This window comes from Myxine glutinosa, chromosome 4, assembly GCF_964187855.1.
Source record: "Myxine glutinosa chromosome 4, kmMyxGlut1.1, whole genome shotgun sequence".
Classification (NCBI taxonomy): Eukaryota; Metazoa; Chordata; class Myxini; order Myxiniformes; family Myxinidae; genus Myxine; species Myxine glutinosa.
In genome coordinates, this window is record NC_136264.1 from 31,855,225 (window position 1) to 31,878,212 (window position 22,988).

General features: G+C 44.5%; 2 protein-coding genes across 5 annotated transcripts in view; one reads left to right on the forward strand and one right to left on the reverse strand.

The window, feature by feature from the left end:
- The window catches only part of LOC137425830 (procollagen-lysine,2-oxoglutarate 5-dioxygenase 2), a 68,162-nt gene extending 59,242 nt beyond the window's left edge, over positions 1-8,920 (forward strand). For all 3 annotated transcript variants that reach the window (XM_078775602.1, XM_078775600.1, XM_078775601.1), the window contains 6 exons: positions 2,939-3,052; positions 3,206-3,274; positions 4,253-4,357; positions 5,266-5,412; positions 5,501-5,626; positions 8,115-8,920. In XM_078775602.1, coding sequence (XP_078631728.1) covers positions 2,939-3,052; positions 3,206-3,274; positions 4,253-4,357; positions 5,266-5,412; positions 5,501-5,626; positions 8,115-8,270 — 717 coding nt within the window. In that variant the 3' untranslated portion in view covers positions 8,271-8,920. The remainder of the gene's footprint in view (positions 1-2,938; positions 3,053-3,205; positions 3,275-4,252; positions 4,358-5,265; positions 5,413-5,500; positions 5,627-8,114) is intronic.
- A 154-nt stretch (positions 8,921-9,074) lies between these two features.
- Positions 9,075-22,988, reverse strand: part of LOC137424575 (guanine nucleotide-binding protein G(I)/G(S)/G(T) subunit beta-1) — a 93,205-nt gene continuing 79,291 nt past the window's right edge. For both annotated transcript variants that reach the window (XM_068112163.2, XM_068112164.2), the window contains exons 7-10: positions 22,313-22,379; positions 21,937-22,138; positions 13,551-13,767; positions 9,075-10,814 (exon numbers count right to left, since the gene is read on the reverse strand). In XM_068112163.2, coding sequence (XP_067968264.1) covers positions 10,708-10,814; positions 13,551-13,767; positions 21,937-22,138; positions 22,313-22,379 — 593 coding nt within the window. In that variant the 3' untranslated portion in view covers positions 9,075-10,707. The remainder of the gene's footprint in view (positions 10,815-13,550; positions 13,768-21,936; positions 22,139-22,312; positions 22,380-22,988) is intronic.

A 22,988-nucleotide genomic window follows, 5' to 3' on the forward strand; every position in this document is an offset into this window, starting at 1 on the left:
TTGTAACTTCGAGGACCACGTCGGTCAGTCACAGACAAGGGGATTAATCCCCCCTTGATAAGGGGAAGAAGGGCCGACGTTGAGATCCGTAACAATTTATATATATATATATATATATATATATATATATATACATATATATATATATATATATATATATATATATATATATATATATACATATATAATATAATATAATATAATATAATATATTATGTTATATTATATTATAATATAATATTATAATATAATATAATTGGTGAGGCTGTTGCCCAGAAACAACTTGCCTTCGTCTCCTGGAAAGCAAATCCAACGGAAGGAAATCTCATTTCCTTTCACAAAGCCCAAAACAAGTGTGTGTCCACCCTCAGGAGAGCCAGGAAACAATATCTCTCCGTTCTCAAGGCCGAACTCTCTTATCTGTCTCCCTCTTCCAAATCCTGGTGGCGTCTGGTCAAATCCGTTTCTGGTGTTTGTTCCCCCTCCATCCCCTCCCTTACCTCAAACGGCTACACAGCTGACTCCGCACGTGAAAAAGCTGAATGCCTCAACTCTGTGTTTGCCTCTAAATCTTGTGTCCCAAACCCATCCCTCTCTGTACCCACCATACCCAGTCGTACCCTGCTGCTCCTGGACTCCGTGTCCTTTCCTCCTGACAAGGTGGAAAAGTTTCTGTCAACCCTCGACTCTGATTCTGCAACTGGACCCGACGGCATCAGCCCACGGGTCCTAAAATCCTGCTCTGCTGCTCTATCTCACCCTCTCTCTGTTCTCTTCACCCTCTCTTTTGCTCAAGGTCAACTGCCATCTGCTTGGAAATCAGCCAACATCACTGCTTTGCACAAAAAAGGTGCAAAAACAGATCCTAGCAACTACAGACCAATCAGCCTTCTCCCAATTATCAGCAAAGTCATGGAATCCATCATTGCTTCGGATATGAAATCTTTCCTCTTCTCCAATGGCTTGATCTCTGATCATCAATTTGGTTTCAGACCAGGTCACTCTACTCTGGACATGCTGCTTCTGCTGTCTCAACAATGGATGGAGGTCCTCAATGCCAAACAGGAAATTAGAGCTGTCTCCCTCGACATATCACGTGCCTTCGACACGGTCTGGCACCCCGCTCTGCTCACCAAACTCTCCTCCTTTGGTATCCATGGAAATCTCCACGCATGGCTGGCGGACTTCCTCTCTAGTCGTCGTCAACGTGTGGCCCTGAATGGGTTTCTCTCATCTCCTCTTCCTGTTCAGGCTGGAGTTCCCCAAGGCAGTGTTCTGGGCCCCGTGCTTTTTCTGGTCTTCATCAATGATCTCTCTGACTCTCTCGAAAATCCTCTCTATCTCTTTGCTGATGACTCCACTCTCTGCCGCTCCATTCCTCTTCCCTCAGATCGGCAGTCTGCTGCCTCCTCACTCTCTGAAGACCTGGACAAAATCACAGACTGGTCAAACAAGTGGAACATGTCTTTCAATCCTGACAAATCTCACACTCTTACTATGTCTCTCCGAAAAGATCGACTGGACAACCCTCCCATCTACTTTCTCAACAATCCTCTCCAAGAAGTTCTGTCGCTCAAGATTTTGGGTCTCACTATCTGCCATGATCTTTCTTGGGAAAACCACATTTCCAAGCTGGCCTCCAAAGCCAGTCGCCGACTGGGCATCCTCCGTCGTGCGAAGTCCTTCCTCGGCACACCTGAGCTCCTCACCACATACAAGGCTTTCATCCGCAGCTCAATGGAATACTGTTCTCCCCTATGGGCCGGTGCTCCTGCCTCACACCTAGCTCGGCTTCACGCTGTTGAAACCAAAGCTATCAGAATTATTGGAATCTCCCGCGATGAAGCTATCTCTGAGGGCCTTTCACTCACTCACCGCAGGCAGGTAGGTGGTCTTTCTGTCTTCTACCGACTCCTCTCCGGCCTTGCACCCCCAGCTCTCTCTGTGCTCTGTCCCCCAAATATTCCTACAGGTCGCACAAGATCTGCCAGCAACCCTCTGATGGTTAAACTGCCGAAATCTCGGCTCTCTGCTCACCTTCACTCTTTCATTCCTCTTTTCTCCCGCCTCTGGAACAAACTCCCTCACTCCCTTCAATCCCACTCCTCCCTCCAGGTCTTTAAAACAGCTGTTCACCACCATCTCTTATCTTCCCCCATCCAAAACCTTGATCTTTTCTACCCCCGCTAATTCACCCCAGATCCACCTTGTTTGAAATTCCAACTTCTTTCCTGGAAGTCCTGGCAGTGTCCATATGTTTTATACCTCTCCCACCGCCCCCTTCCCACGCCCCCCCCCCCCAAAGCCCTCGCCCTCTCTCAGATCTCTCGATGTCTCTCGGTCCCTGCTCTCAAATGTTGTGTTTGTGTCCTTCCCCCTCTCTCCCCATCTTGTCTACCGCTCCCTATGTTATATGTTTTATGTGTCGGTTTGTCTTTCTGTGTGATTAATGTTCGCTCTTTCACGAGCCTCGACCTTGTATACAAAAAAAAAAAAATAATAATAATAATAATAATAATAATAATAATTAATGTTATATAATATAATTAATATTATATAATATAATATAATATAATATAATATAATATAATTAATATAATATAATATAATATATATAAATGTTACGATATTATATATAAACTGCAATCATGTGGGTAAAATATTATGTGGTATTGCGGGATGAATAAGCATTTGGATTAAAATTGTACAAAAGATGAAATTTAATGTCGTCCGCGTTTCCTTTTGATGGCTGGGAGAACCGTCTCACTAAAACTTTTAGTAAAAGCTCACCCAGCACTGTTTACTAATTTGAGGAACCTCATCCTTTCCCAATAATAATTTCCTTCCTTTCCATTTTAAACCTCTTCATCTCTTTCCCCAACCCCTCCCTCCCCCCATTCTCTCAAATGCCTGTTTTTCCCCTCCACTTTACCCACAGGGTCTGTTTCTGTACGTGACGAACCGCCATTATTTTGGCCACCTTCTCTCAACAGACAAGTACAACACATCTCACTTGCACAATGACTTGTGGCAGATCTTCGAAAATCAACTGGTAAACGTTTTGCACGTCACACTTGTTTATGCGGAGGATTATTTGTGCCAGTTCAGTGTGGAAAGATGGAAGGAGGATCGTTTCTAACCCGCAGCTCTCCCATTATTTGCTCAAACGTCTTATCTCGTGTTTTGTCTGCTCTTTCACTTGCAGGATTGGGAAGAGAAATACATACATCCCAGCTACAAACAAATCTTTACAAATGCGGACAAGCTGTTGCAGGTTTGAACCCCTTCAGCTCTTGTGTACACGACGCAGAATGAAGCATCATCATGATCGTCGCTTGGTTATTGTGTTGATAATGTGTTTTGTTTGCCAAAATTGCTATATTGGTCACGTTGGCCTCACAAGAAGAAGAAATTAACGGCTATTACTAACCCACCTTTTATTGTGGATTGGCCGGGGTAAGATTGGCCTGAGTCTTCGCTACCGGCTGTGCAGGCCTGACATTCGACTATTTCGGGCAGGAATTTGTCAATGGTGCTGGCAATAGCTCGCATACTCTTTGTGAAGGACACCATGGGACACCATTTGAGAAGGACATCGTGTCCATGTGTTTTATACCCCCCCTCCCCCCCGCTTTCCCCTCCCACAGATCTTCCGTTGTCCCTGTTCTCTGCTGTTGTACTTGTGTGCATCCCTCTCTCTCTCCCCATCTTGTCTCCCGCTCCCTTTCTGTATGTTTTGTGTCCGTTTGTTGTTTTTTGTGATTGATGTTGGCTCTTACACGAGCCTCAATGTTGTATTTTTTTTTTAAAGGGATCTTTGACGCCTACCAAATAATTCCGGCAGACGGGACGCCGAGTTTAACATCCGTTCGAGGGGAGGCACACCCATTGACGAGTCACCCTGCCTGTGAAACACCAGACTGACATTTTATAGCTGGGTCAGGAATCAAACCTAGGCTAGACAGCTGAGGAGAATGTGCGTACCTCTTGGCCATCCTGTCGGCCTGTCAATATGCAAGCAATAAATAAATAACGAACCGGCTGGTCACTTATCTGCCATAGAAATTGAAGCAGCTTAAAGCATTGGCATTTTTATATTCCCAATCGTGGATGAGTTTCAGCTCCATGCTGAACCTTGACAGGTGTCCAGGCTGTAAATAATTGAATGTTTTCGGATCGATTATATTATCTGTCGCTCTCCTTGGCCATTGCAATGTTCTCAAGGTCTTGTATCCTCCTCTTCCTCCTGCAGCCCTGCCCTGATGTCTACTGGTTCCCAGTTTTCAGCAGCACCATGTGCAAGACTCTCATTGAGGAGATGGAGAGCAATGGACAATGGTCGAAAGGGAATAACAAGGTTAGTCAACCGGCAGTGTTACTGCAATACTACATGTCGTCGGGCGATGGGTGGCAGCAAAGGCCATACAATGCGCAATAACAGCACCTTTCTGTGGTTTGATCCCACCATCTGCTAGTTCCACCTGTTTTGCAGCACTGTTGTCCTTCCTTCGAAGGGTGCACTCTCAAACGCGGTGTGATTTTAAATCAGTTATGTATGCAAAGGCCTGGTGTTGGCTTTGTGGTTAGGGTGCCGGCTTGGGATCCGAGGATCCTGGGTTTGAATCCAGGTCGATCACTGAATTAACGCTGGGGGGGGGGGGGGGTTGACTCAGCCTGTCGTCCTTCTGAGGTCGGCAAATTGGTAAAACTGGTAATTCCCTGTGTGTGACGCAAGGGACGACTAACAGGGTTGGCGGCACGAAGGGCATCCAGCCATAAAACATTGTTTCAAAAAGGGGACCACGGTGCCCGAAAAAGGCCAACCCCCACCCTGCGGAGAAAAATGGCCTCGAAAGGTGTTTATTTTTTATGCAATGGGTTCCAATGCCATTGGCTTTTTAAGTCTATCGTAACGAGTGTTTTCGTTTAACACAAATACACATAAACTAGTGGTCTGAGTAGGCCAAAGAGAAGTTGTAGCAGAAAGAGGTCGAGTCCTTTCGACACAACTTAAGGGCTCAATCTTCGCACATAAACTGTAATCATATTGAGCTGGTGTCTCGATAGCAGGTTTGCTGTCCTTCAACATCGCAGCCAAATTAACTTCAATAAGTAATTTTTTTATTTACTTATAGCACAAAATGACACTACTGCTGTGAAAGATTGAGAGATGTCTTGTAAAGGTGCATTTTTAAATCACGAGGTCGTATTTAATTAACCTTGTTTAAAAAGTCACATCAGGAGTCTTTTAACCTTGGTGTGCAGGATGACCGAATCTCAGGTGGATATGAAAATGTCCCAACCATTGACATCCACATGCGCCAGCTTGGCTTTGAGCAGGAGTGGCTCAAGTTCCTCCGAGACTACATTGCTCCCGTCACAGCACAAGTGTACACGGGATACTCCCCCAAGGTACGGGCACAGCTCGCCTCACACGACACACGTTTACATCCACAGTTATGTTTTACCTTTTAGAGAGTGTCCTCCATTCATTTTCCAGGTGTACGCGGTTATGAATTTTGTGGTACGATACAAACCGGATGAGCAACCCCTCTTGCGGCCACACCACGATTCATCCACATTTACCATTAATGTGGCCCTCAACCAGGTTGGAGAGGATTATCAGGTAAACAAGTTTGCTTTGCTCGTATCAGGCCATTACAGCTGCATAGTGACATTTTAGTAAGTGATTGATGGATCACTGAAATGAACTACACTACATGGCCAAAAGTATGTGACACACGAACATCACATCTGAATGTGCTCGTCGAACATCTCATTCCAAAATCAAAGGGGGTCCCTCCTTTGCTGCTATAACAGCCTCCACTCTTCTGGGAAGGCTTTCCACTAGATGTTGGAAGATTGCTGCGGGAATTTGCTTCCATTCCGCCGCAAGAGCTTTGGTGAGGTCGGGCACTGATGTTGGACGATTAGGCCTGACTTGCAGTCGGCATTCCAACTCATTTCAAAGGTGTTCGATGGGGTTGAGGTCAGGGCTATGTGCAGGCCAGTCAAGTTCTTCCACACCGATCTCGACAAACCATTTCTGTATGGACTTCGCTTTGTGCACGGGGGCATCGTCATGCTGAAACAGGAAAGGGCCTTCCCCAAACTGTTGCCACAAAGTTGGAAGCACACAATCGTCTAGAATGTCATTGTATACTGCTGCGTTAAGATTTCCCTTCACTGGAACTAAGAGGCCTAGCCCGAACCATGAAAAACAGCCTCAGACCATTATTCCTCCTCCACCAAACTTTACAGTTGGCACTATGCATTCATCTCCTGGCATCCGCCAAACCCAGATTCATCCGTCGGACTGCCAGATGGTGAAGCGTGATCCATCACTCCAGAGAACGGGTTTCCACAGCTCCATTGCCCAATGGTGGCGAGCTTTACACCACTCCAGCCGACGCTTGGTATTGCGCAATGGTGATTTTAAGCTTGTGTGCTGCTGCTCAGCCATGGAAACCCATTTCATGAAGCCGGCGACGAACAGTTGTGCTGAAGTTGCTTCCAGAGGCAGTTTGGAACTCTGTAGTGAGTGTTGCAACCGAGGACAGACGATTTTTACGTGCTTCAGCAGTCGGCGGTCCCGTTATGTGACCTTGTGGCCTACCTTGTCACGGCTGAGCTGTTGTTGCTCCTAGATGTTTCCACTTCACAATAACAGCACTTATAGTTGACCGGGGCAGCTCTAGCAGGGCAGAAATTTGACGAACTGACTTGTTGGAAAGGTGGCATCCTATGACGGTGCCATGTTGAAAGTCAGAGCTCTTTAATACTTCCCATTCTACTGCCAATGTTTGTCTATGGAGATTGCATGGCTGTGTGCTTGATTATATATACCTGTTAGCAATGGGTGTGGATGAAATGGCCGAATCCACTAATTAGAAGGTGTCCGCATAATTTTGGCCATGTAGTGTATCTGACCCCAAATCATGAGACCTTTAAGAAGTGATCTTGGTCCATGGCGATTTAGTATGTTGGAGGACCTCCCTTTGCCTAATTGCAGCCTGGAACTTTAATATTTGCTACCAATTTCATGCTCAAAATGACTCATTTTCCCACATGTCCTGGAGTTTTCACTTTGGTTTCAAAATGGCTTAATCCACCCCAGAATGCTCAGCGCACATAAACCCCAAGAAACTGCCATGTTCGATGAAAAATAAGTGTCCAGATAAGTGCAAAGCCCAAAGGAATTGACGTTTGCTTTACAAACCCCTGACGGATCGCTACCGGTGAATTTACTGTATCTGGATAAGGTGCTTCTGATCACCTGTGGGAAGGAAATATCTGGGGCCTGTGAAAGTGCAGGGCGAGTTAAAAATGATATTTAGGCCATATTATTATTTTGAAATTGCCACTTTTAAATACAGTACTGAAAATTATGGTTAAAAACTATAACATTACATGTTTCGTGCTGGCAACGGCAGCTTAAAAGTGCCCGACGAGCAGAACCGAGTCAGTGTAAAAACACTCAGCACATGTGCAAAAAGCCTCATTAGCATTCGTCATTTCAAAAGTAGCACATTATGACATACGCATAGGCAAGGTTGACAATTTCCGAACAAGTGTTCAAATCTCAGACCAGCTCCAAATTGCCACCCTGGTGTTCAATCAGGGCCGTGCAGAGTGCACCATCCCACAGATGGACGTTAATCTCTATCGCATCTGCAACCGTTAGTGCACCTTAAAGATCCCACGGTGTACTTCAAGAGCAAGCGAGTTATCACTAGCCCCCTGATCAAATGAAATTGCTGCTCTAACCTACATGGGGCACTGCAGCAATCCTTAATGATGCAAACCATGAGCTGCACAAAAGGATGGATCATTGCTCATCGATGCGATATGGGTAAACGATGCTTTAAAATCAATCGATGAGAATGCTCGAGATGTGTCCGCCGATGACATTTTGCAAAATTTGACATCAGAAATTCTCCATTGTAAATTGTCCTCAACATTTGGAAGGACAGGAACTTCGGAAGGGCTCTGTTTCCTTTACAAACTGCTTTTCCCAAAAAAACATTATGCTCCTTGGTATATTTGGATATCAAGTAGGTTGTTCCTTTTTGCAGAATTTTTATTTCTACCTTTTGTCCCTGTCCATCCCACAGGGTGGTGGCAGCAATTTCATACGCTACAATTGTTCAGTCACAGACAGTAAGAAGGGCTGGACCTTACTGCACCCCGGACGGCTCACACACTTCCATGAGGGCCTGCGTACAACCTCAGGGACCCGCTACATCGCCGTGTCTTTCATAGATCCCTAGAATTGCTTCAACCTGTCGCTCATATTATCCATGATGAAAACCTACTTCTTTGGACTTTTTGAATGAGGCTGATTTTTGCTCTTCTCCCTTTTGAAACCAATTTTTTTTGGTTTGTAGACCTTTTCATTTCCAGACAAGAGCTTGTCCTTTGGTTACTTTGTTCATGCTTTTAGTGGGTGATGATCAGATTGCAGTTCGGCAACTTGGAACCAGTGCGGCAAAGGTACCTCGACTTCACCAACCCTTCATAAAGCACGTAAAACGGTTGCGATTTTGTGGATTCAAGAGCAAATGTTTCTCAGGAAAAGTAAAAAAAAAAAAAAAAAAAAAAATGCAGGAAAACCCCCCCCCCCCCCCCCCAACCTTGGAGTTGCTTCCTGTGTGGGCAGTGTTTTACATGAAGAGCAAGCAACGGAAAATTTGTAAATGTGCCATATTGTTACCAGTACCGATAATCATGTTAAACTTTCCCACGACAAGCATCTGTGGTTTCACGAGGCCATTGTAGTTGGTGAAAGTGTATAAAACGTATAAAATGTGACCTGACCTGTGCAAATGCAAAATCAAGATCATTTAGCCCAAGGCAAAAAAAAAATCAAAGCTGCCTCATGTGGAATCTGAGTTTGAGTAATAAAAATATCGAAAAAGTGTCACCTGAACTGTCAACTCTGCTGACCCTCTTACAAGGAGCCAATCACGTGACTGGTGGATTGAAAGTGGCTTCCCAACCTCAAGGTAGCCGGTACACCCAACCCATTTCAAATTTCACAGCACTTTCCAGCACGACGTCATTCCGAGACACCATTTGGCCAAGAATGCAATTTTATTGTCATATTAAAATGTGTAGGGTCAGCAGGGGAAGGATGACCATGCACTATACAAATGTATTATGGGACCTAGAAGCCAAAACAAATATATAGTAAAGGCAAGTGGAAAACAATGGCAAATGACCATTGACCAAAGGGAAGCAGGTAGGGAGGGGGAGCGGGAGGGGTAGAGAAAAGTACAAAATTACATGGGGTTACCTTTCAGTCACAGTAAGCGGAAGCAACATGTTAACTATGGCATGTGTACAAATGGAGATACCTTACCATGGCTGTGCTGACGAGAGAGCTTGAGCTTACCCGCACGGGCCGGCTCAAAGGGAACGGGTGCGAGGGCGAGCCAAAACAAGAAAACGAGTCTTGTTTAATTTATATGAAAGCCGAGAGTCGAGGAGGTTCGGGGATACGGAAGGAAGCCAAACCTGAAATCAGCACAACAAACCAGATATATATATATACAGTGGCAAACTCAGTCAGCTGTTCGGCCTTTTGGCCAATATTGGCATTTTTAGTTTTCCATGGCACAGGGGTTTTGGCAGAATAAAGTATCACAAAAAATCCAGATCTTGGCAAATACTGCAAAAAGCACACGGCGTGCAGGGGAGATGGGACCGGGGAGAGAGAGAGGGGGAGAGAGTAAAAGAGTCCGACTTCAAAACATCAACACAGTTATTTCGGTGATGCCGTAGTATGCCATGCACCGGAAGCAAGAAATTGTTTGGAATGGGGCGAGGTATGGGGGACGGGGTGGGGACAGCATGCTACACTTGGAACAAACCTCACTGCTGCTCAAACACGTTTTTGGCAAATGGGTACCCGCGGTAAAGGCAAAATACCACGATTAGATTATACGTTCCACAATTCAGGTCTTGCGAGGTTTAGAAAAAAGGAAAATGCGGAACACCAAAAGTTAGATATCACTTTATAGATACACCATGATTATTTCATATCTACAACGATCAATGCAAGCTGGGCTCGATACCGCAGACTGCAGCCTGCAGCCACGGCTTCGACACTCTCAGCACGTGCAGGGGGGCAACGCCCCCGCTCCGGTGCAAGGACAAGCTTCCGCATTCCCGTCCCCAGTATGGTTCTACCCACTAATTTGGACAACGCTACTCAAAAGGAGATCCTAAATCTGTGCAGTTCCTAAACTGGATCAATCAATCTGGTTTATGACGAAAATCAGATTTTTTTTTTCTCCACTTAACGTCATTTCGTGCACAGACACGAAAACAAACTGGAAATGACCGTTTCCATTTCTCCCGTGTGGAATAGACCAAGATTGGCAAGCGAAAATTTGGTTAATAATTGTTAATACATAAAACCACCATCATGAGAATGTCATTTGACAATGTAGTGACCCGACCCCATCCTCTCCCAATCCTCCAAATGCTCAGGTGGTGGCATACGTTCCCCAAATTGACCGAAACACGCCACTCGTGAGCACCCTGTCGTCAAACTGCCTCCTCCCAAACCTCGCCAGACCTCCCCTTGTAAGCTGTGCTACACAACGTTTGTTCACCGAGATCCGACGATACACAGCAGCCAACGGCGGTGTGTGACCGCACCCGTGAATGGCACAGCACTGCGAGGGGAACGCATGGGTCGCTCTAGTTCCAGATCTTGAGAAAGCTGTCCCATGAACCCGTGGCCACAGCCATGCCATCATCCGTCACTCCCAAGCAGCTGACACGGTTATCGTGTCCGGCAAGTACACCTGTGGCAATGTACGCACACTTGGAGGTGAGCCACAGATCAACAACTACTGAATTTTACTTACAAGCGTTGCATTTCAATGAATACATACATAAACAACAAAAATTGAAATAAAGTGCACTACCTGTGCTTGAAATTTAAAGGCAAGACCAACAAAATTGATATTCATGGAAAAGCAAGACAGGTGAAAAAGCAACATACTACCATGTGTGGGACGTACAGATAATGTACACGTGGAGGTTAAGGGGCAGGGGGTTGGTTGGGACACAAAAGCTCACAAGTCACCATGGCAGGAAGACCGGATCGGACTTGGAGGCAACCAGGATGGTTTGAGTTCAGATTGCAGGGAGAGACATGCCAATAATTACTCCGCCACTGAAGGTGGGCAGAGGTTAAGTTTTCACCCTTGTCTGTCTGCGAACAGGATATCTCAAAATAGTTGTGGACGAATTCAGATGAAACTCGGTGGACAGGTTGGGTGTGTGACAAGGAAGAATTGATTCAATTTTGGTGAAGATCCGAATCCGGATACGAGTATTTTTAAATTTATTCTTCACCATTTAGCGAAGGGGACAAAATCGATATAAAACCACCTTTAGAGGCCATTTTTCCCCGCAAGCGGGGGTTGGCCTTTTTCGGGAACTGTGGTTGTTGTTGTTTTTCCGTCCCCTTTTTGAAGCAATGTTTTACGGCCGGATGCCCTTCCTGACGCCAACCCTTTTTGCCGCCTTTAACGACAAGCAGGGAATTACCAGTGAACTGGTACTCAATTTGCCGACCTCGGAAGGATGACAGGCTGAGTCAACCCCCCTGGCGTTAATTCAGCGATCGACCGGGATTCGAACCCAGGATCCTAGGATCCTAAGCCGGCACCCTAGCCGCTAGCCCAACACCAGGGGACCAGGGGACCAGGGGACCAGGGGACCAGGGGACCAGGGACCAGGGGCAACACCAGGGGACAAAATCGATATAAAAAACCACCGTTTAGAGGCCATTTTTCCCCGCAAAGCGGGGGTTGGCCTTTTCGGGGACCGTGGTAGTTGTTGTTTTTTGGTCCCCTTTCTGAAGCAATGTTTTACGGCCGGATGCCCTTCCTGCCGCCAACCCTTTTTGCCGCCTTCAACGACAAACAGGGAATTACCAGTGAACTGGTACTCAATTAGCCGACCTCGGAAGGATGACAGGCTGAGTCAACCCCCCTGGCATTAATTCGGCGATCGACCGAGATTCGAACCCAGGATCCTAGGATCCTAAAGCCGGCACCCTAGCCGCTAGCCCAACACCAGGGATTCGCATGGGGACAACACCAGGGGACAAAATCGATATAAAGCATGATATTTCAAAAAGTTGTGGACGACTTTTGGCAAAACTTGGTGGATGAGTTGGGAAGGTGTCAAGAACAAGCCGATTTGATTTTGCTTCAGGTCCAGATCCAGATCCGGCCCATCAGTGGGATATAAAACAAACTGTTCAGCCTGGCAGAGGTATGCGCTCTACCGAGTGCCGTTCCAGTTCTTCGCATATTTTTAACCAGACAATCTTAAAACCCAAGTAATCTTCAGAAATTAATTTGAATAACAAGGCGTTTCGACATTGATTTCCAAGTGACGTCATCAATTAGATAACCAAACAACCTTTTATAATCATATTCGTCATCTTCAGAAGAAAAAAAAGACTGTGTAGCAAGGCATGTTTTTGAAGTTTTATAAATCGGCGATTTTTAGGTGACATCTATTATCGATTTTTGTTGGGGCCGCTCAAAAATAAAAATTTCTCATTCTTATACAAAATACTCTCGCAGAGCTTCGGTGATACCAAGTGATTTGCTATTGCCAACCCAGCAGTAGTTATGGCAGAAATTTGATTTCTTCTTTGTACCAGCGATAGCTCACCTACTCTTCGCAAAGGACAGTGGGGATCATTAACATCCAACAACTAATGCCGGCAGTTGGGACTTTCAGTTTAACGTCCATTGGAGGGACGGCACACACATTGATGAATCACCCGACCTGTGAAACACCAGAATGACAGTTTATAGCCGGGTTGGGATTCAAACCCGGGCTGGAACGAATTCTGAAAGCATGAGGCTTTTGGCTGACATGTCCCATATTTCCAAAATCTCTTTGCAAGCTGCCCAACTAAGGTGAGTGTGGAAGATAGCGCAGCTAATTATGACGAATTAACAACCTGTAGTGAAAGTTATTTGGCATTTTATAAAGGGATTCATATTTCGTTGTGGAGTGGGGCTTCTGTTAAACCAAGCGCTGGAGACAAAGTTCCACACTCGGATACAGACAAACGGCCAAATAAGCAAATTTGGTATTTACTTATTCAACGCAAGATAATGGATGACATTCTGCAACGGAATTCCGACTTGAACACGATCAATTCAAATGCAACTAGAATGGCACTCATTAGAGAGCAAACCTCCACCTGGTTGGCCATATCACTCAATGGTGAAGAATCACTTAAAAATATATACGAGCTGGATCCGGATCTTCACCAAAATCTAATCATTTAGTCCTTGTCACATACGCTACATCTCTGCCAAATTTCGTCCGAATCCGTGCACAACTTTTTGAGATATCTTGTTCACAAACGGACAGACAGGGGTGAAAACATAACCTCCATCCACCTTTGGTGGCGGAGGTAATTAAAGGCAAAGCAAGCAAGTTAAAAATGTGCTCAAGTACGTGGAGAAAAGTTTCACAACAAATACCACCATTCTCCCAAATACCTGCGCGTTCGGCTTTCAAAGTGTCCCAGACGTTGCAGTTGAAATCGTCATATCCAGCAAGCAGCAGACGCCCCGACTTGGAAAAGGCAACGGAGGTGATTCCGCAGATTATGTTGTCGTGGAAGTAAAGCATCAGCTCTTGATCAGCACGCAGGTCAAAGAGGCGACAGGTGGCATCGTCAGATCCTGTCGCGAAGGCCCGGCCATTCGGGAAGAACTGCGTTGTGGAAGTGGAAAGAATGAAAAGCAAAAGCATCTAAAAATGTTTGTGTTCAATGATGCTGAAAAAGCCAAGTATGGACATCACAGTACGGCTGGGTGCCAATTACAGTTGGAGTAAATCGGGGGGAGCTACAGCAAGTGGCTGAACAGGAAGTTACAAGAAGGAATGTCAACTCTAAGAAATGGAAAGTTAAAGCTGACCGCAGGCGATTGACAATTTTACTGCATGTACAGTAAAATTGTCAATCGCCTGCGGTCAGCTTGAACTTTCCATTTCTTAGAGTTGACATTCCTTCTTGTAACTTCCTGTTCAGCCACTTGCTGTAGCTCTGTCCAAGCCTGTGCACCATATCCGTTAGTGTGCCTCAAGGTATAATCCCCCCTCTGCTTCTACCCCTCAAAAATCATATCGTTAGCTTTTGTCCAAAGTTACCCAGATGTTAATATCTTCACTCAAAATTGTTTCGCTGTCATCTCCGCCAACTGGATTTCAACTCCTGCATGAGCACCAAGCATTAACCCAAGCAATGCGACCGCGTCGCCAATATGTCTCCGCATAGTCCCTGCCCGTGACAACGGGTAGATGCCCTCGTTCACTGTCCTAAAAATAAAGTTTGATTTAAATCCCTTCAGCTGTTGTCAAGTATCACATTTTCAACACAGGACAGGTTTCACATCTATCGGTGAAGCTGTTACGGAGAAGGGTTTAATAATAATATATATATGAAAAAAAAAAAGCCTTCCAAGCTAATATGGCTGCCAAACCACGTGACATAACATCAAAAATGTACATTCTGCACATGTATGGGTAGAGGATCATGTTTGTGACGTTTGCGTTGATCGGATATGGTTCATTTTTCTACCCAAGATGGCTGCCAAACCTACGACATCATCATTTTCAGACTACATGCAGCAATGGTGTTCGATGACATTTGTAAAGTTTCGCATCGATAGGGTGGTTTCTGAGATATAATTATTTCATATTTTCCTTCATTCCAATATGGCTGCCACACCATGTGACTGATGACGTTTTCGTGATCAACTTTTAATCGCCATGCCTAGTCGATGTCACATGTAAAGTTTTGAATCAATCGCTTCGGTGGTTTGGGAGAAGGTTTTATGTTAAATCCAATACGGCTGCCAAACCAAGTGACCTATCATGTCATAAATTTCATATTTCTATCCAAATGGGTCAGATTAAGTGCATGCAATTTCAGATTTTTAGGATAGGGCGGGCATTCGATTAAAACATTAATGGCTGGTATACCATTTCACCGATGATGCCATCATGCTTTTGTTCCCTATTGAGAGTACTTGACAATGTGCCAAGTTTCAATTTTTTCCATTCCACGGTTTCCGAGAAATATTTTTATTATTATTTGCATTTAATCCAAGATGGCTGCATGTGACCGATGGCATCACATTTATCATAAAAACATTCTGCATGGGTGTAGCTCCGACCCTGAAAGTTGTCTCAATGGGATATGTGGTTGCTGAGAAAAACAAGGTGTAGTCCGTACGGACGGACAACCCAAAAACATAATGTGTGTGGCGACTACAAAGGCGGAGGCATAAAAAAAAACTTATTTTCGAAACAAATAAAATCTCGGAAGCGTTCCTTTGATATGCAGCTCGGGCACGTCGTCGCTCTGTTTGCTTACCGGCTTCACGACGTCACAACGGATCACCAAAACAAGAGACGTTCCAATTCATACAACGTGAGCATCACCAATCTATTATTGCAACTCTAATCTTGCTCGATGGCATCCGACAGACTTTTTCCACCGACTGTTACAAACAGCCGCTAAATATTAGTTGCTCAAGCATATCCCAGATACATTGGTTTCCATAAAGTCCCATCGCATCGATTTAAAAAACTATCTCGATATTCAATGTGTATTAACTGAATGACCTAGTCTCCCAATTCCACTCTCCTGTACTCAGTCGCACGGGCAATGCTCCACCCCACGTCAAACGCAGCAGCTTCAGACTCGCTGTCAATCTCGATCTCGATTGCCGGAACCAACTACTCAATAAAAGTTGCGTCGGACAATCTTTAGAGGGCTCAAAGTGAAATTTCATTTTAAACTCGCCCCATGTTGTTAAAAATTGTCAATTTTCCCTGAAAATATAATTGGCGGTGAAAACAAAATACTGATCGTCACATGTGCGTGCATGCGAAACTTTGGTTCAAATTCGTTGAAATACAAATGAGCTGCCAAGAGTTATTAAAATACAAGAAAGAAAGAAAAAAAAACCTGGTGTGTTTAATGTTTATGTTGATGTACAAAGTGCCGCGTCAAAGTACTTCCTTTGTAGGTGAGCATGCATGCACGTACTCGTAGCAATCAAAATAATTACATTTTGTGCTAAATCCCATCATTTTCCACATATTTTCCCCACCTGCCATTTAAAATTTTACTCTTCCTTGTATTTTTGCATCATCCAGATGACGAAATACACCACCCACTGGCACTGACGGATTTTAGGAAAAAGAAAGCTGGATGACTTGTGCTTGCACTCACATCACAGTTAAACACTGTGGGGAAGAGGCTCCCAGAAAGACCGTGGGATGATGAATTGGATTTGATAGAATGACATCTCTAAACCCAAAGGAAACTAGAAGGGCACTCGGTAGAGCGCATACCTCTGCCAGTCTCAACAGTTTACGTTTTGTATCCCACCGATAGGCCGGATCTGGATTCGGACCTGAACCAAAATCTAATCGGCTTGTTCTCGTCACCGAACCAACTCATTTACCAAGTTTAGTCATAAGCCGTCCACAACTTTTTTAACATATGTTATTTATCGCTTTTCGCCCAATCTCTCAATGGTGAAGAATCACTTAAAAATTAAATAATTATTGTATCCGAATCCATATTCAGATCTGTCCACAACTTTTTCAGATATCTTGTTCACAAACAAACAAACAGACAGGGGTTAGACAAAACCTCCATCCACCTTCGGTGGCGAAGGTAAAAATAAAGCAGACACCATTGAGGTTTGCATGTGCTTCTGAAAGAGCTAAGCGTTAAAGTGCACTTGTGAAATATTCTGTTCTGCAAGTTATGTTACCAGTGTTGACTACAAAGGACTTGACACAGTTAAACATTGTCTTGCAAGAAGCGTGAAAAATAGATAAATCTGCCAAGCTCTCCGCTGCCAGTGCCACGCCACAGGGAGGCGATGCTGTGCGACCATCACGAAAAGAGCAAGTTACCGATGTCAGCTCTTCTCGATCTAGAAGCTCACTTGACCCTATTCCAACATAATGGGGGTGGAAATTCACAAAACCCCTTGGGGAGTGCGGATATTGTGCAATTATCATTGAGTGTTGGTATTAGGCCCGGGCAATAATGGAAAACCCGATAGGGACCCTCATTATCATGATTATGGCGATAATATAAATAATGTAATTAGCACCTTGAGAGTCATGTAGCATACAATAACAATCCACATAGAAACAAACTGAATAGCCATAAAGTTGTGTGTTCACTGTTCAGTCGTACTCTTTATTTCATAATTCTGTTGCAATTTGTTTAAAGTCAAACCTCATTTTACCTGGACAAAATCGCGTTGCTCCGTTTGCCGAGTGACTAGACGAGCAGTTTGCAAAGCGGTTGATACGGAAACTCTGGCTTGGCAAGCGATAGCAAGCTGCTTGCTAACGGGACACACCAAGCAAGCTGCTGGCTAACGGGACACACCAAGCAAGCTGCTGGCTAACGGGACACACCAAGCAAGCTGCTCGCTAACGGGACACACCAAGCAAGCTGCTCGCTAACGGGACACACCAAGCAAGCTGCTCGCTAACGGGACACACCAAGCAAGCTGCTGGCTAACGGGACACACCAAGCAAGCTGCTGGCGAACGGGACACACCAAGCAAGCTGCTCGCTAACGGGACACACCAAGCAAGCTGCTCGCTAACGGGACACACCAAGCAAGCTGCTCGCTAACGGGACACACCAAGCAAGCTGCTCGCTAACGGGACACACCAAGCAAGCTGCTTGCTAACGGGACACACCAATCAATGATATTTTTAATGCCATGAACAAACTTTGGTACATCATGGGCAATGAAGGTTGTGATGAAGTTGTCATTGAAATTGTGTGTGTAGTTTCGGAGAAAAGAGCAAATATCTTTTTTGGGGGTCAAAAACACCCATTCCCCCAACCCCTCCCTCGTAGACCCCCGCCAATGAAGGGAGATTTTGATGTGGTCAATACACCTTCATAAGGCGTCGGTTATGAAGCTTGTGGCCAAGTTTCAGCAACATCGTGTGTTTGGTTGAAGCGATAATAACTGCAGCGTTTACAGAGTCATTCACTCACTCACTCACTCACTGACTGACTGACTTACCTACCTACACTGCTCGGTCGCATAAGCTCACCGGAATAAAGTCCTGGTGAGCTAAAAATGGGATAAACAAATAAATAAATGAAATACAACGCTTCAAACAGGAATCAAAAATGCCGACCACATCGAGCAGTATGCTGCCTCTTCCGGTTGCAAAGCAGTCAGAATATTTGACCCCCGGTAGCTTAGCTCTTTGTCCCATAATATCGAAGACTATCAACAAATCCCTGGCTTGAATCCTGAGAACCTACCCCTGAGATCCTGGAGTGGCGGCTCATCGGCAACAAGGTAAATACCGAGGAAATCCCCATGCCAATAATGAATAAGCATCGATACTTTCTGGAAGCCTTTGACCATGGAATGCCGATAACCACATCTGGCAGCCATCGCCAGAGATGCCAATTGGACGCCAATGGTGAGAAATGACATGAAGCGGATCTTCTCACAGTACAAGCATCCACTCAATGACAGGAGGGAGAGCTTGGCTCCACCAATCACGAAAATGATGGCCATGATGTACTTCAATTGTGACATTGAGCAGCAATTTCATTCATAAATAGTTCCTCCCTGAATGATAAGCTTGTGGTTTTTTTGGTCCAACTACAAAGCCATGTACAGGAATAACAGGTGGCTGCCTACCATAGCAAGCCCCAGCAAAGCAAGGGGGATTTTAGAATATAGTAATTTCAATTACTTGTAAGAGTTCGGTCTTGACTAAAAAAATTTTTTTTTTTAAAGTCAATGCAAGTGCACAAATAAATGCTTCTTTTCATTGATAACATGAAACGAAATTTAGGTTTGTTGGAAATGGAAAATCACTGGGTCTACATCAGTGGTTCCAAACCTAATTTTCTGTCGTTTCCCCCTTCAACCAATTCAACCGTCCAGGTTTCCCCCCACCCCTCCCCCCCTATATATATATATATATATATGAAGGGAAAAAGTAGCCAAAACACAAAATTTATTCACTTAACATAAATAACATAATAAATAACATAAAAATAAAGCAACACACACACACACATGCACGCACGCACACACACACACAAATTTTATTTAAAAAAATTCTTGTATATAAATTTTTATTTCCCGACGATGTTATAAATGTTTATGTTTAAGTAAAAAGTCGAAGAACAAAAGAATTAAATATTTGAGGTTTATTCACGAAAGCACAATATTACACGAATGCTAATATTGTATTTCCCTTGGAATAAGTTTCCCCCCTGGAATCCTAAAATTTCCCCCAGGTTGGGAAATGCTGGTCTACATGTTCTACCAATGTCTGTCCTAAATGCTAAAAGAGTCTTGATCGGTGTAAACAACAAATTAGATATATAAATTCATTCCCATTTGAAGACCTTACTCACCATCCTTTTAGAACAAAGTGCTTTTTGTGTATCGACTGTTCAAGCGTGTTCAATGGAAGAGCACTTTGTGAAAGGGAAACTTTGTCCAACGTACCTTGTTAAAGGGAAATTATGCTTGAATCGCTGCATTTTTAACACGTTCAAATATATGCAATGCTCTGCCATCCAAAACGCTAGGCCTCAGATGCCTGCTCTAGACTGGCCAGAAAACATCCTTGTTATTCTTTTCTTTTTTTAAACAGCAGTGGTCGATGTGAGAAATAATGGCTACGACTGCCATCATGGGTGAGAGATGGGCTCAGACTGACTTTACAAATGTAGCATTTTACTATTCCTTACTCTGCACAGACAACTGACAGTTTAGCTGCGTCGCAACAATGTCATATGGGTCTTACCCGGACGAGGAATAATGTAAATATGGATATACTGGTGTTTTGGAAGGAGGGCGTTGCATCAAACAGGACGCCGCCAATTCTGGAAGGAACGTTAAGCCAAGCCTACCACGTCATCTGCTCGAACCTGCCTGTCAATGTGAAAGATATGAGTGTCTCCTGATAGGGTAGGTCTCCCAAACTCTGCAAAAAGGATATGGAACACCACACAAAGAGAAGCCTGCTCTTGACTGATGTATTGATGGAAATTCCTTGTTTAATGGTTACACCGTTCCCAATAGTCAGCAGAACCCTCACCTCCAACCCTCATCTATGGAAGACTCTCCTCCCTCTCGCCCCTCCTCCATTCCCATTCCCATTCCCATGTCGATCACATTAAGCCCACAGCCTTTCAAGAGTGCTGACTAACCATATTCCCTCTCCCATACCCACTCCACACACTCGGATTCTCAAGGACCCCACAACTTCCCCTAATAACCCTGGTGTTGGCTTAACGGTTAGGTTGCTGCCTCGGGATCCGAGGATCCTGGGTTTGAATCCCGGTCGATCGTTGAATTAACACCAGGGGAGTTGACTCAGCCTGTCATCCTTCCGAGGTCGACAAATTGAGTACCAGCTCACTGGTAATTGGGGCACTGCGTCAACGAGACAAACGTGCTCCGAGAAAAATGATGCAACCAGCAGCCACAGGATGCATACAAAACAACAACTCATGTGCAAAGTCAGTCTCCCTGTTCCCCTTTGATACACCATCAGTCTGTGCAGCTGCTACCCTGTGGCAGTGGCCTTGGCAAACTGATTTTTATTTTCACTTGGTCACAGCACGAATTAACTGGAATTGGAATTGTTAGTGACCGAGAACAGGGATGCAAATGGTGAAGAAAGCAAATGACGTGCAAATAATTCCCAGCAATGAAAGCACCAGTCAGGTTCATAATCGAGTAATCGACCACCATGCTCAAATAAATTGACAAAGCCAAAGCCAAAAATTTCAGGTCCATGCGCTGGAGGAAAAAGCCTGCTGATACCAATCAAAGTAGTATCATGTGATTGCAATAACGGGGCAGCACAATTAAAAACAAGAGTCGATCAAGGTTTGCCTGGCCTTTCGTTTTTTTTTTTGTTATATATATTCATTAAATGGACGATGGGTAACTTAAAGTTTCTCGAAGTGGCAGTGACAACATCTGCCAACATCAATCAACATCTGACAAAAACAATCAATCTAAATCGATGCCAACATGTGCAGGTAGTCAAATGGATTTCAAGAGGATGTTAACGTGTGCAGGTAGTTGGCAGAAATACCTTTACAATGAATAATAAAATTTGCAGGTCAACATTGACCGAACCATAGCTTATCTCAGGCAGCAGCATCACCAGCATCCCTCGAAAATGGAGCAACATCAGACAGGGCCTCTTGCATTATGACGCCAAAGACTTTCAAAAAATGGATTTGTAACTACTTGTCTGAGGATGTTAGAAATTCCAATTTCAAAAGCTGGCCGAATGAGTTGGAGAGTTTAACGTCACCGTTTGAATATCTCAATTTTGTACCGTCGCATAGAGTTTGATGCTCTGCTGTCAAAATAAACAATGGGAGAAGAACAAACAGGTGCGGATAAATATTTACTTTCTCGTAGTAAACAAACAAACTATCATTTTGGGATATTCAATCAGCAAACTGCTTTTTCAATCAGCAAATCAGCCAAAATCCTACACTTCTTTTTTGAAATACCAACTTCTGTCCTGGAAGTCCTTGGTCTCATGTTTTATACCTCTCCCCCCCCCCCCCCCCCCTTCCCTTCCCTTCCCACGCCTCCTCCCCCCAAGCCCTCTCCCTCCCACACTTCTCCCTGCTCTCAAATGTTATGTTTGTGTGCTTCCCCTTCTCTCCCCATCTTGTCTTCCACTCCCTCTTTTTATATATTTTGTTTGTCTGGTTGATTTGTTTGTGAAATAAATGTTAGCTCTTTCACGAGCCTCGGTTCAGTATGCAAAAAAAAGAAAGAAAAAAAAACTGCTGCGCCTGCGCACACCAAATACTTACACAGACGGCGTTTATGTCGGCCTCATGTCCAGAGAAAGTTTGCCGACACATCCCATCGCGTATATCCCACAGCTTGGCCGAAGCATCGCATGCTCCGGAAACGAACGTCTTCATGTCAGGGGCCAAAGAGAGCGCCATTACGTCGCCAGTGTGGCCCGTGAATGTCGTCGTCTGCTGTCCGGTCTCGATGTCCCACAGGGCGCTGCCGACATCGAGGCAAAAGGAGAAATAATAACGAAGGAGACAAGCAGAAAGAATGCGTGCACAGGTGGTGTCAAAACACCTGACAACAGAATGGCATATTATAGAGCTCAGAGTAGATACGTAGCAAGAAACAAAGCAAGACTCGATGACAACTAGGTGCAAGATTTCTTACCATGTGGTGTCCCCGGAGCTAGTGATGATCTGGTTATCGTCGAGAAAGCGACAGCACGAGAGGTAGCCTAACGGTGGACATGGGAGACAGCGCCGATGTCGATTACAAACACAGCACCAATTTGGGATCTCCGCTATTTCCTCGACAAGAGCATTTTCCCCAAGAATGGCGAAGCAAATTAGTACACATCATTGCAAGTCAAGGCAACTCAAACAGAAAGAGTCACAGTAAGAAAATATGACCAAGTTAACACGTACGTACAGTGCATTCAGAAAGTATTCAGACCCCTTCACTTTTTTCACATTTTGTTATGTTGCAGGCTTATGCTGAAATCGTTTAAATTCATTTTTTCCCTCATCAATCTACACTCAATACCCCATAATGACAAAGAGAAAACAGGAGTTTAGAAAGTTTTGCAAATTTATTAAAAAGAAAAACTGAAATATCACATTGACATAAGTATTCAGACCCTTTGCGATGACACTTGAAATTTAGCTCACGTGCCTCCCATTTCTCTTGATCTTTGAGATGTTTCTACACCTTGATTGGAGTCCACCTGTGGTAAATTGAATTGATTGGACATGATTTGGAAAGGCACACACCTGTCTATATAAGGTCTCACAGCTGACAATGCATATCAGAGCAAAAACCAAGCCATGAGGTCGAAGGAACTGCC